The 14,777-nt window shown below is 44.7% G+C and overlaps 1 protein-coding gene across 1 annotated transcript in view; it reads left to right on the top strand.

Moving 5' to 3' along the window:
* The window catches only part of CACNA2D3 (calcium voltage-gated channel auxiliary subunit alpha2delta 3), an 871,226-nt gene that overhangs the window by 474,366 nt on the left and 382,083 nt on the right, over positions 1 to 14,777 (top strand). Inside the window, exon 10 of the mRNA XM_069561584.1 lies at positions 12,495 to 12,584. Within this exon, the coding sequence (XP_069417685.1) occupies positions 12,495 to 12,584 (90 nt within the window). The remainder of the gene's footprint in view (positions 1 to 12,494; positions 12,585 to 14,777) is intronic.

Below are 14,777 nucleotides of genomic sequence, written 5' to 3'. Positions count from 1 at the left end.
CATTGTGAATGTCAGGGTGATGGGAACCCAGCCATGCCTCCCTCACACATCAACACATCAGTTATGACTCCTTAATTTCCAGAGCCTCATCTTTTGTCTCCTTCCCTTGGATCATCACTGATTCTGGGACAGGAAGTCTCATCCTGCAGTCTCTTATTTTGGACGAAATGAATCCAGAGCAACTTGATCAGAATAAAAAGCTATTATGAGCAACCTTATTAAATTACTATTTTTGTAGGCAAAAAATGGTCTGATAGTTCAGCATTTCACTTATTTATTATGGACAGTGCTTGTTAGTAGGGCTGCAACATTAGGTGTACCCCATTAGCCTGTTTGCTCCCAGTAGGTCATGCGGCTTTTAATCACTATTAATTGTATAAATTAACTGTACAGGAACCTAGAAGCAAATAAAGTAACTAATTAATAAGAAAAAACCAAAAACAATCTGGCAGTCAGAACAATGGGCTTTCATATGCAGATTACCCCAGCAGTGTGAAACATGGCCCTTCAGTCAGCTCTCTAATTTAGATTATTTCTGAGGGATTTAAACCTCTCGCCAGATTTGGTTAAAATGGCCTATGAGAAACCCCTGAAAGTCTTAAAGCCGTGTGACTTCACTTTGTGATGTTGCTTTAGTCTGTGTATGGATGTCAGGCCATCCAAGTATTAACTAGCACTCTGGCCACATGGGCAGAGCCCGCGGACACTAGGGAGCTGCCAGGGTCTCTGCCTCAGCTGCCGCCACTGAGCCTGGGGAGGACCATCCAGATGCCAGGCCCAGAGCCTCCACTCTGCCTGCCAAGGCCCTGGCGGTGAAAGCCAGCTGGCACAGGCTGTGTGCAACCCTCGAGTTTGCAGCCAGTTAGTTGCCTGAAACACTTTGGAATCAGATCGGCGCTGAAGGCATTTCTCTGGAAGGAGCTGTTATCTGACTTCAGTTCTGCATCGTCAATCATTGTCTGATGCAGCCTGTCCCTTCCCTGGGTGTGTGTGTGGGGAGGTACAATGGCACACTTGGTTAGAGGACTCAACAACTAACAGTAGGAAGCTTCTGCAGCCTTACTCCCTCCAGCCTAAGCCTCCTGAGCTGGCTTCACACATTGTGTGTGCCCTGTTGCTAATTCGAGAGCACTCCTCTCCATTAAAGGCATTCAGTGCACAAAGTAGAAGGTGTTTTTGCTTCTGTAGCTGCCTCTTATCTTTAGAGAGAGAAGATGTTCTTCCATCTGTAATACTTAAAAAGATTTGCTTTAAGTCTAGCAGATTTCTAGAGTATTTGCTGTAAACTCTTACTGGATTGAGCTGGATTGACCTCATTTAGCAGCTCGCTGGGTCTTGGAGGGGAGTATCTAGTGCAAATCAGTGTGCCTTGGTTGAAACTGCTATCTCATGATAATTCCACTAGGGAAGTCAGAAAGCTGTGTGCCTGGCTTTTTCTCAAGGACTGGTTTGGTTTTAGGGACTACAGACTGCCGAGTACCCAACATAATGGGATGTGCTGTGAGGCACCAAGGGAGCTAACTCATAAATGGAGCCTCCTGCTGTACTTGTTTTTGGCTTTCCTTCCGTGCCAGCTGCATAAGCCTTCCATACCCTGGCTTCACTGTGTGTGCATCTAATGAGCCATGTGTGGAAGCTGCAGGTCTTAAGAAGGGGCAGTTCACTGAGTGCAGCTCTGACACAAAGTCTGGAGCCCTCCCTGTCATTCTGCTCCCTGGATGCTGCTCTAGACCTTCTTGCCCAGAGGTTTCTTCACTTGGGACTCAGTTTCCTCGATAATAAAATGTTTATCTATCTATTATTTTTTGATGATGCCCAGATCATGTGCCTGAGCTCTTGGACTTGGATTTGTGTGATCCAGAGTAGCTGACCAAAACCAATCACTCACATTTTTATCATGGACACATCATGTTGGATGAGACTGGTCACGTTTGGCTAAAAGCATTTCAACATACATAATTTGGAAATTCCCATTCTTGTCATCGGGGTGGTGAATGATTAAAACTTGGCAGCTAGGCATAAGAATCCCAAGAACAATATTAAACAATGTGTAGATTCCTGAGCCCACTGGAGATCTACTGGATTAGAATTTGTCAGCCTGGAGCCACAGGATGTTTTTAACAAGTTGCTGGTACTTCTGTTGCAGTCTGTTCACGAACATATTATTTAGACATCACTGGGGTCTAGTACAACCCCAAAGCTTTTGCTTGAGTCACCCCACAGAAATTAGGTATTCTTGGATTTGTTTGAATGAGGAAGCTTCTTAAGCATGGATCTTCTGATCTCCCATTACTGTTTCCATTCTAAACCTTGGGAGCCTGACTTCAATATTTGAGTTGTTTTTAGAGTTAAAATATTAAATATTTTCATGGTTATAAGATACCTTCTGAATCTCTTCATTTTTTCCTGATATTTGACACCAGATGATTTTAATACCTAGCATATCAAACTAATAGTTGTGAAGGACTCCATGTATAGTTCTAAGTTAAGGATAAAATGCTATATTCTTGTTTTATCCTTTTAGGACACTGGGAAATAAAACCAGGCATTGATGAACATGAGTAGACATTTATGTAGAGACAAGTCTGTGAGTGGAGACAGTCTTCCAATACAGTGCCAAGTTCCTGTCCCTGTGTCTGCCCCAAGCCACAGCTGCCATCAGGATTGGCTAAATCATCTGCAGGGCCTAGTGCAAAATGAAAATGAGGGGCCACTTGTCCAAAATGTAAGAATTTCAGGATGGTGTCATCAGATCATTAAATCTGGCCCTTCCAAACATGCATTCTTGTGCAAAGCCAGTCCCTGGAATTGATCTCAAATTATTTAGTTCTGAAAATGAATATTTCCTCTTTTTTATCTCTTTATAAGATGACTTGCAAAGAACATTCACACAATAATAAGGAGAAGAGAGTTCTGAATTATTGTAGAGATTTTTGAGGTTGAGTTTTAGTGTTTCTTTTTTTTTTTTCCTGAACCAGTGTTAAATTTGTTTCTACAGGAGCTATCTCTTCTTTACTACCACCTCAGAAGGAGCTTCCATTGGGACCTTTTAAAAAACACCAGCCCCATAATCTGAGATTGCAAACTGAGTTGAAGCAGTGCAGTGTCGGCTATTGTTTAGACATTTCCGTTATCTGAAGTTGAAGGTTTTTGTGGGTGGTCCCTCTCTGTTGGGTGTCACTCTCAACAAACGTGTGGAAAGAAGAAATAACCACAGATGCAGCCAAGCTTCAATCAACTCTGCCTTAATTGGCGAGTCGGTTGCTTTTGTAGCGCAGGCAGAATCAATTAGGGAGCTGGGCTAGGAGACAGTGCTGGCGCTGCCATCCCCCCTGGTGGAGAGTGTGGGTTGTTGGCTCCACCAAGAGGAATAGGTGCTATCACTGGCCTTATCATAAACGAGGCTCCAGGACGGCTTAGTTCACCCAACCAACTGTTTTCAGTTCTTTTATTTTCCAAGAATTCCTCCTGCCCTCCAGGCTTTCTCTGCCTCATCTCTCCACTCTCTTCTTTTCTTCCAAGGGCCTGCCCCTCTGAGGTGTCATGGTGTGGGCCTTTCTGGTTCCCTTCAAGGCAGGGGGTCATCTCTTCTTCCCTTGTCCCCAGCGCTCCAGGCCCAGAGTCAGGCGTCCAGTGGCCACTTGATAGCATGTCTTGTCTGTCATGTGGAGCAGCCTGGTATTTTTGCAAGTTGAAAGGTGGTTTTGAGACTAAGATCCCAAAATTTGAAATTCTATAAATATGGACATGTTAGGAAGAGGGGATTCATTTACAGTAATAAGTCTTTGTCTGTCTAATGATGCTTTCATTTTTAATGTTTCTTTTTATACCAAATAATAAAGAAAATGGATAAGCAAAAGGAAGAAAAATTTTAAAGTTGCATGTAATCTTAACAAAAAGAACCAACTGTACTGCTGTATATATCCTGAAGGCCCTTATATCAGATAGTTGTGCTTAAAAAAAAAAAAGAGTAGATTGTTACTTCTTTAAATGTCCTTTAAAATTATTACAAGTTGTGATAACCCTTCTAGTCCCTGAAATATTCTTCTAAAATATTTCAGATGACTACAAAACATTTCATCCTCTTTACTGTTGAAAATACAGTTTGGTTTCCTTTTTTTCCCTGTTTTTATAAACAGTACAGTGATGAGCATCTGTATAAATATTTGAGTATTTCCTTGATTAATTCCCTATAATAAATTCATAGAATTGAAATTGGGTCAAATTATATTTAAGTGTTGCATGAATGTAAGGCCTTTTATATATTTTAGTTTGTCCATTGATTCAACAAGTATTTGAGTGTTTGCCTTAGGTTGGCTAGGTACCATAAGGGTGTTGGGGCCATAACGTGAGTGAGACAGATGAAATGAGACATCTCCTTTTTCTTGTGGAGATGCCAACTATAAATATACATCTGTTTGTAGCTGAAGTTTCCAGAGCTTGGCACTGTGTTTGGAATGAACTGAAGTTGTGACTTGTATCTGTTCTCATGTAGTGGAGCTGATGAAAACCTTCTTCCTCTAAGAAGCTAACCTGAGTCAAATCAAGGTTTTTATAAAGTTTGTGAAGGATGGACTTGGACCTTCAGAAATACCAGAAAAATGTGAAGGGTGAGACCTGCCTGTTTACACACATGACATCTTGCCAGGAGAGACACAAAGCAGACACATCTGTATAAGTAGCATTTGGACTGTGACTTTCCTCAGTCGCTAGAAGGTTCTCAGACCTGGCTCCCTCAGGAGCCTCACAGGAGGATGATGAACTGATTAGATCAGCAGGGAGTCCTCCTGAACCCTGCCATGTCCCACTGTGCAAAGCTTCCATGGAGGCACTGGTTTTACTTCAGATATTTCCATGTCAGAGAGAATCATCAGTTCTGGGCTTATCCACCTCATCTTAACATGGGACAGTAAGTGCTTCTGCCATTGAAATGAGGTTATAGTGCAGCCGACTTCCTAGTATGAATTAGTACTCATTGTTCACATCCAGGAGATCTATCTGGTCTCTAATTTGGCACTAGTATTAAACATCTGCTACCTTCAGGCACTTCAGTTTGTAATATACAACATTAAGGACAAACGGGGACTGACTCAGACACAGTTCTATCAGGTCTGTACTTTTTCCTCCAAATTGCAAACATCTGGACCTACTTCTTTAATACCAGCTTTCTTGGGTCATTGTGTTTCCACGTTTGAGAAACACCATCTCACAGTCTGCCTTCCCCACCAAATCTAATCACAGTCTGATTCACTTTGAGATAGTGGTGTCATAAGAAGTGTACAAAGTGCTTCTCTCTGCAGCATGTAGAAGGGAAACACGTGTAGTGAAGAGATAGAAGACACAGGGGAGCTTTCCCCAGGGGAACTAAAGCACAGTGTGCCCCTAACATTATAGAAGAAGGTTTCTAGGAAATAGGTAGTCCACGGGGGTCACTTGAGGCCTAGCAGAGAGAGCATTCCCAAGACAAGGCAAGGTGATACTGATGGCCGCAGTGTTTATTAGATGCTTTCTGTATACCAGCCTTGGCTTGAGCACTCATGCCATAGATCCATGACATATATGCCCAAAAGATGTTGTGAAATTCAGCCAAGGAATTTCTCAGACTTCGCTGGAACATGAGAGAATTATCCCAGAGATGAGGGTGAAGGAGGGTCTGTTGCCAGGAGAAATTATATCATGATGAAGAGGCCATGTTTATATGAAATCATATTGTGGCCTACTATCAGGTGAGGCCATCTAGGTCTCTGGCAAATGGGCTTCTGTGGTTTGGGTTCAGAGCTCAATAGTAATGGAACCATTGAGATGTGTAAAAGCATGTTTGGAAATTCCTATGAGGAGTTAGACATCAGAATGAGGCAGTCATGATCACTGGGACACTGCTTCTTGATTCAGGCTGATTTTATGTTGATGTGAGCAGTATCACTATTTTAGGAGAAGGTGAGTGGTACCATGTCTTATTACTGATAGTGCTGACGACTGGAGAGCTTCTGCAGGGCACTCTTACCTTTAGCTTCTTAATTTTAGTCTGTCATCTGATGACCACAGTACAAAACAGCCTAACATAGCCAGGCACGTTTGATGAACACCTGCTCTGTAGCTGTCCATCAGAATTTTGCACTCCATGGGCACTGCCAGATGCTAAGTGTGACCCAGGCAGCAAGGAACAGGGGCCTGCACACTTCCCCTACCTTCTTTGCTCACATGCATAATCTTGTTCCATTGGATCTCATTAAAAAAGATAGATTCCACAGTAAGATTATTAAGAATTTCCAGGCAGTGACAGCATAGTATTGAACCAAGCACAGGCCCTTTGAACACAGGGCCCTGTGTGGCTGCACTCATCTTGTGCCCCTGAGACCAGGCCTGTGTGAGATCCCTAGGGCTCTGTGTGCTGCAGCGTCAGGGATGTTGAGAGCTGCACCCTGTGCATTGGAAGGGCTGTTTGAATATGGATTTAAATATGGGGCTCTGCACTTTGAAACCCACCTTCCTCATACTTTGCTCTGCCATCCTGGACACATATTTCACCATTCAAAGACTCCATTTGCCTGTGTGTTAAATAGGAACCTAATAGTACCTTTTAGGGGTGTTTAGGAAGATGGAGTGAGGTTATGGATGAAAAGTACCCAGTTCCCAGCATACAGTTATCATCTAGCCAGCATTTGCTGCCTTTGGAGAAACTGAGTGAGGCAGTTTCTGAAAGCCTTCCCGTGGCTGCAGCATCCTTTGTCCAGATGTAATGGGCACAAAATACGGGTCTGCTTAACTCTAGTGACCTGGATGGGCATCACTGATAGGTAGTTGTTAGCCTTTCCCCCAAGTAACCCCAGTCAGAACCACTGACTCTCGTCAACTCCGTGGATGGGGGATTGTTTTGTCTCCTGATGTCCACTTTTTATATTAATCTGTTGCTTTTAATTGGGAGGACTCAGACATTCATTATAATTACATAGGAAAAAACATGATTGCTATTATCCCAGAGTTATCAGAATTGATTCAGCTAAATCAAATGCTGGTGGAGAGAGAGGGTTGTGTCGCCAGGACCTTCCGCTGGCCTGGATGTTGTGACTGTTTCACAGAGATAAGCGGCCTCGCTGTGCCTGCTGGCATCCGGGCGTAGACAGCCGCGGTGCTGGTGCTGGTTCATCTCCCCAGGCGTTAAGCTGCACTAATTGCTTTGGAAGGGAGGCCTTCTCCCGGACAGCAGCATATGCTGCGTGAGCGCCTGAAGCAAAGATAAAAAGCCACCCTCCTCCTCCTTTATGGAAGTTTAATAATAAAATGGAACTGTCACCATTCCCAATAAATTGTTTGTTTTAATTTAGAAAAATAATGGAAACTGGCCACCTCCTGGCACACAGTTGTTGAGGACCGATTTCCTGGCTCAGCTAATTTTGAGCCAAATACTGTCCTTCAGTAGCTTGCTCTAGAAGACACTCAGGCCTCAGTGTCAGTAAAATCAACCACATGTCTCTCCACTTAATAAAATCTAGCCCTTTAAGGTGAAATGCATCATTTTTCAAGGTGGATTAGATTGTAAAGTTGCAATCCAGGAAGTTGGCATAGGTGTTTGAGGCATAAAGTTTTGTAGGATTTTTTCCAAGTATTTCTTTTAGCAAATATGAAATTAAAATATGCTCACATGTTTCTGTCTTCATGGTTGTTTCAAATGTCTTCTTTTTTCCTGTAATAATAGTGAGAAGTCAGCTTGATGCCTTTTGAATTAAGTCAGAAAAGAAGGCATCTAAGAAGGAAGTATCTTACTAAGGCTTATAGAGGGAGGGTGAGTGGCACTGTGGAAACTGGACTTCAAGCCACCTGGCTCCTGCCTACTGTTCTAAGGCACGGGTGCTCTCACTTTTTCACCAAATAAACAGAAGCTTTCTCACCCCCGTTTCATAGGTAGCAAAACTGAGGCCTGAGAACCAAAGCTACTTGTCTTGGGATATCAGAGCTGGTAAGTGGTCTAACCAAAACTAGGGCTTAGTCTCTTGGATCCTAGTTCAGTTTTATTCTTGCAGAGTCCATGGGGTCTATATACTGGTTGCTAACATACAAGTATAATATAATATGATTGCATTAAATATAAAAATTTTTATCTTACAGTAAGCAGCCATACCTGAGAATAGATTTTAAAAAATCTGTTCTGGCGGCTGCAGGGCAGTCAGCCAGGCCCCTTCATTCCCTTTTGGACACTACCCTTAGAATGCACACAACTAGAGTTCATCTTCAACAAATTAGTACAGGCCATGGGGGAGGGGAAGCAGTGGATGTTCCACCCGTGTGCACTAGGAGTGTGCTGTGTATGAAATGCCTGGCTTTGTCTGGCATGGGCACTCAGACAATGTGTAAATCAGGCAATGAAATGACAGTGATTAAGAAGAGGAAGGGGGGCATAGATGAGATGAGAAAGGTCATTGTAATGCAGGGAGGTCTTCGGGGATATATTGCCTCAGTCAGGGTTATGTGATGGGCATGGTCATCAAGGTCCTTTGAATTGAGTGACCCAAATACAGCTAAATCTAGTCAGGCAAAGAATCAAATTTGTTGGCTCACTTATCCAAGAAAAGTAAGCACGGCTGGATCTAGGGGCTCAAGTCATGCTGTCGTGACTCTGTCTTGCCCCCTTGCATTGCGGACTCTTTTCCTTGGCTGTTACGTTTATTCAGAGGAGCTCTTCCTGTGCAGTGGCTTCATGGCTGCTGGCAGCACCAGCCTGCCTCCCTGACTTTTCAGTAATCTCAGTGGAGAGAGAATCTTCTTTATCATGTTTCAGTAGAAGCCCAACTATGGCTGGTGGGATAGAATTCACAGATTGAACAGGGCTGATCAGGGGGCCCAACCCTTGACTGGGGAAGGAGAGAGATACTAGCACTGTTCAATTCATATAAATTATGAGGTGTTGGGGAAGAGGGAAAATCAGCAGAAGGGAAAAGGATGCTGGATAGGGGAAATCATACATACCCACTGGCCTTAGAGTTTCCTCTGACTCACCATCAGGCGATGGCTTGGTAAGGAGGAAGGGCTAGTCTAGCTCTTCTGTCTCCAGGTTAGTGTTGTCCAACACAACTTTAGGCAATGACGGAGATATTATTTAACCTTCACAGTCCAGTCCAATGACCACCAGCCACATTGGGCTGTCGAGAACTTGAAATGTGGCTTGTGTGATCAAGGAACTGAGTTTTTAATTTTAGGTAATTTTAACTAAATTTAATATTAATAGCTACATGTAGCTCATGACTACTGTAAAGGGCAGAGCAGCTCTTAGTGGAAGTCACATCACAGGAGATGGTTCCCTGGAAGGCAGGACCCCCTGTCCCCACTTTGGAGGAGGGTTGGACTGAGAGTTAAATGTAGAGGCTGGTTGACCAGGATGATGAAGCTGAGTTGTTTAGGTTGTGGAGTAGGAGGAAAGGGGGTTTGAATGTGAGAGAGAGGACCGGGAAGAAAAAACAGAGAGAGTCCTTCATCTGTGACATCATTTAGAAACCTTTAACATGAAGAAATATTTTTTCTATTTCGTGTATGAGCTCAGCTTCTATCAGGAAGAAACAAAATCACAATTGACCTTGTTATAATAGCAAATGGGGGGGGGGGGAATTCCGTGACATGTTATTGCATTTTGCTCTTAAGTGTCCAACAATAAAAGCAGCCATTGCCTAAAACATCATTCTGCACGTGACATACAGCTACACATGGATTAAAAGAAAAATTGCTGTGTTATAAAAAAAAAAGTCCTGTGTAAACTTGTGTGACCGAGCGCAGCTAAGTGCAGTTGACAGAAATGACATCAGATGAATAGAACGAACTTGTCGAGGCAGAGCCCAGCCCTGTGCTGTGAACCTGGGTCTGGTTAAAGAACACACTCTGCACAGTCGGCGTGATCGGCCTGCCATCCTGCTTTGTGTCCTGTAAGATGTGTTGGGTCCACCTTGGGGTGACACTTACCAAGCTGAAGTCTTCTTGGCGGTCACCACTCACTCACAAGTCAGGTTTCCAAGGGTGGAGTTTCTCGGAGAAGGCAGGCTGATTTGCTCTGACTACTTGCCTACCCACCGTGGGACCCATGAGCTTCTTAGATTCAGTCAACTTTCTGGGTTTATCCACTGAGTGCTCATAGAGGCTATGCCATGAGTTTGGCATCCTGTTGCCAAGTCAAGAGCGGCAAGAATAGAGGAGCAGGAAACTTGGTTCCTGGCTGTGTAGTTTGCCTAGTTCCTTGACCCTCAGCATGCCCCTTGATAATCACTTGTAGACTCAGTTGAGCGCAGAAACTAAGAGCAGGCATACTGGAGACACACTGGCCAGGTCTAAGTCAAGTTCATAGCCAGTGCCTGCCATTCAGGTTACCCCCGCTCCCACCACACACACACACACAGACACACACACAGACACACCGACACAGACACACACACACACACTAAACAGCAGTGGGTGTGTAGTGGAAAGGAGAGAATTAGAGCAGCTGAAACTGGCCTGGATAGAACCTGGGCTGGGCAGCTACCTAAACTGGACCTCAGTCTTACTCTCTGCAGAGTGGAATGATGGATATTCGCAGGGTTGTTATGTGGACACAGTTGGCTGGGTTTTTTGTTCAGAACCTAACATTGAGCAGGCTTCCAGAACCAAGGTTGCTCCGGTGAGCATCAGAGTGTGGTTGCTGTGAGGGAGGGGTGGCCCAGGGAAAAGGTCTTGTGGGTGGTATGTGTATCTCCAGGGTGATTTGCCAGCTTCACATCCAGCCTTGATTCATGTTCGGCTTGGATGACATTAAAGCTGATTGCCCTAAGGATCCCACTCAAGCTTTCCAGTCCAGTTTGCCAACAAATGTGCAGCCCATCCTGATGACCAGAAGCTCCAGGCAGAACAGCATCTTAAAACTATAAGTCCTATCCTAGGATCAGTGTCTGTGATGCTTTGATCACTTTCAGAGTCCCAAGGGAGACACATTATGAGTGGGCGTCACCATTGGTTTCTGATGGCATACTTGGAGTGCTGTTAGGTCGCAGGCACAGTAGGAGAAATGAAACCACTCCTAGGCCAGGAAGTCACTAGCAGGCCTTTTCCCCTAACCCACCCCTCTTGTCCCTCTCCCTCCTAGTGTCTTTAGTGACTTCTCCAGCTATTTCCCCAGCAGACAAGGGTTGGATGCCTTTGGGAACAGAATAATTCATTTCAGTAGAAAACAAATGGTTTTGGATTGGGTCAGTTGGAAAGTGTTGCCAAGCGCTGTGCTGCTGTGAACATGGGCTTTGGGCCAGTGACCATCATGTACATTGCCGTGTACCTGGGCATAGGCCTGGACCCACTCCTGTCTCTTTTTGGAAAGCAGAGATGTTTGGGTTTCACAGTCAGTTTCTTTGTCCCCTTTATTTTCCAGCTAATGCTGGGCTTCTGTGGAACTGACAGAGTGGAAAGGCCTGAGGCTGCTCCTGAAGAGCCTTCTTCCCATCTGCCTGTTCCTCGGAGCCCTCTGTATTTGTTGGCTGGATCTACCTCCCATAGGCACAGGTCTCATGTTGTGATCCAGTCTTTAGCCTCACTCGTTGGCTCTTTGGGGGCTTCCCTGGTGGCTCAGCTGGTAAAGAATCTGCCTGCAATGTGGGAGACCTGGGTTTGATCCCTGGGTTGGGAAGATCCCCTGGAGAAGGGAACAGTTACCCGCTCCAGTATTCTGGCCTGGAGAATTCCATGGGGTCTCAAAGAGTCGGACACGACTGAACAACTTTCATTTTCACTTTTGGCTCTTTGGAGGTGGTTTTTGAGAACCAATTATATGTGTCAGAAATGTGCTAAATGTGGAAAACAAAAGACCATCAGATGTGCCCTGTCTTAGAAACATCACAGTCTTGAGTGGGGACAGAATCTAAACAGGTAATTACACACCTGGAGTGCTAAGTGCACGGTGGATCTGAGCCTGGTATGGCAGCCTGGGCTTGTAAGGAAGCACTTCAGGCTCTCAGGGGTGGGTGTTCTGGGAAGGCTTCCTAGGGCAAGAAGGGCTGAGTCCCTCTAAACAGACACGCCCTGAGAAGATAAGAGAGAAGTAGATAAGGGGAAGGCAGAAGATGGATGGAGAGTGTGCTCCCAGTGGAGGGGGAGCATGTAAGGAGTCTAAAAAAATGATTGAGTGGGAAAATAGGGGAGGGGAGGGGTAGAGGGAGCTCATAGCACTCCCTGGGAGAGTGGAGAGTCACCGGAGATGAAACTGGAGAGGGAGGCAGACATTTTCAACAAATTAGAAACTTTTCACCAAAATCTTAACTTTCTTTCCCCTAACATGTAATCAAAGCTTAAAAAAAAAAAAAACATATGGAAGGTAAATCTTATACTAAGTTCTTATGTTTTAAATTTGGAAGGCAAAAACTGAATTACGGCCATTGGGGCCTGAGAATGAATCATGGGTTTTGCCTCGGCATGTGCATGTTCATTCAGGGTTGGTATTTCATATAACAGGACAGATGCTAATGAATTTTTTTGCTTTGTTGTTTCAGCACTTCAGGGAGCATCTGGACAAACTTTTTGCCAAAGGAATTGGAATGCTGGATATAGCTCTGAATGAAGCCTTCAACATTCTCAGTGATGTAAGCTCCTCTTTGATTTGCCTTTCTCTCTTCTAAGAGAATAGATGGGATTTTCGTGGGCCAGCATTATTGTTAGCCAGGCAGGGGATAAGAGGGTAAGGCTGGGGAACCAGGTCCAGTTTGGGAGGTCATCCCAGCGCCCCCCTGGGCAGAGTCAATGGTACAGTCTGGTCAGCGGACTCACCTGCCACCATCATTGACTCTGGGGCCATCAGTGTCTCAATACTAGAGCACCATCCACCACAGATTTCTTTTCCTCTGAGAAACTCTCAATTTCTTCATGGAGTGGATTCCTTATTGTGAGTCACACTGAATCCCTGCCTGTGGTAATGTTCAGAGGAAGAAGGGCTTCTCTGTGTGCTGTGTTCAGGGAGTGTTAGAGGCGCTACCTCTCCCAGCCTTCCTCTTGCCCCCTGGAGGCTTTAGGAAGTCCTGCAAAAGCAAACCCCACTGTACCTACTATTTCTTCTGCTTTGCTGAACAGAGAATTTCAAATATTAATAGCACCTGTTAACATCTTGTGAAATACGTTGTGGAATTTTGGGCTGGTGATTCCGCCCCTTGAATGCAATTGTGTCAAGCTAAAGCATCATGCGACTTCTGTGTCCTTTTTACTCTGGGAGGGCAGTAGGAAAATAAATGACTGTCTTTATTAATGCAGATTCTCCATTATTTATTTAACTGCTATATGCTGCATGCTTTTTAAATGTCAGGCACTGGGAATAGTACACCAGTGAACAGAACAGATTAAGTATTTGCCTTAATGGGTGTAACATCCTAGTGAAAAAGTCTGCAAATTATGTCCCAAGAGAAACATCAGCCTCCATCTTGTTTTTGTAAATAATGTCTTATTGGAGCACAGCCATGCCCACCTGACTACATATAGTCTAGGGCTCTTCTTGTACTACAGTGGCAGAGTTATTTTCAATAGATACCATATGTAAAAACTAAAACAGTTACTATATGGCCCTTTACAGAAGAAGTTTGCTGACCCAGGTTCTAGTGATGGGAGACATATGAAATGAGTAGTCTTAAGGAGAACAATAATTCTACTGTTCCAAAATGATAAGAGCTTGTTCCTTTATACAATGAGGTCAAGAGTTCTCTGGCTACGGGAAGAGCTCTCTGGTTAAGTGATGTTGGAGTGCAGACCTGAATGGTATCTTGAGGAACAAGTTTTCAACAAGAGGAACAGCAAATGCAGAGGCCCTGAGGGAGGGCATATTTATGGTACAACAAGGAGACCAGCATGACAAGAGCAAGCAGGAGAGAAAGAGTGTGCTAGGAAGTAAGGTCGCAGAGAGCGGCATCATGTGGAGCCCAGTGGACCCAGTGAGGACTTTGGCTCTTCCTGTGTGGGATGGAAAGTCACGGAGTCTGAGCAGAGAATGACAGAGTCCAACTTGGATTTCAACAGCATCCACTGGCCGCTCATTGATAAACAAAGATAGTAGCAGGAAGGCCATCATCTGAGTGACATACAGTGGTGGCTTTGGACCAAGGAGGTAGTGATTTAGATGTTAAGAAGCAGAAAAATAGAAGCTGCTCTAGGTATTTCAAACAGGAGGAGTTGAACTCAGGAAGTTGGTTGCACAGGGGATAGAAAAGCTGAGAAATCAAACAGAGAATGAACCGATCCATGGATTAACACCAGCAGGAGGCAGCTCCCTTGTGGGTCAGTAAGGACCACAGGAGGGAGGGCTGCCATCAGAACCTCATCACTATGGCTGACCAGAGCAGAACAAAACCACTGAGGGGGCTGCCCAGCAGGAGCTGCAGTGCTAGGGAGGGGCCTGTCCTGTGGAAGCTAGTGCGTTGGAGGCGATGCTGCCATTGCTGGAGAATGCCCAGGCCCCCAAAGCAGAGAGAAAAGGAGAAATGGCTTAGAAATACCTTGGCCTCTCCCTTGAGTCCTTCAGTACTCACCTGAAGACAAAACTTGTCAAAACTATTGCCCAGTCTGGGAAATGTGATTTTCAGGAAAAAATATGGGGTGGAGCTGAGAGCAAGCAAGCCCTGAATGGGGTGACAGCTATGTTGAAGTTCCAAAAGAGCTGGGAGAGCAACTGATCATTCAGAGGCTTCTCCTCCAGGTAGCCCTGCAGGCCACCAGCCATCCGCTTCCAGGTGAGCATTCAGCTGGCACTGTGTGGCTTGTTTTGGTGGTCAGTTATATCTGATTCCATAACTTGA

This window comes from Ovis canadensis, chromosome 19 (assembly GCF_042477335.2).
Source record: "Ovis canadensis isolate MfBH-ARS-UI-01 breed Bighorn chromosome 19, ARS-UI_OviCan_v2, whole genome shotgun sequence".
Classification (NCBI taxonomy): Eukaryota; Metazoa; Chordata; class Mammalia; order Artiodactyla; family Bovidae; genus Ovis; species Ovis canadensis.
The sequence above is the reverse complement of the archived record's forward strand: the minus strand, read 5'-3'. Positions and strand labels throughout refer to the sequence as shown.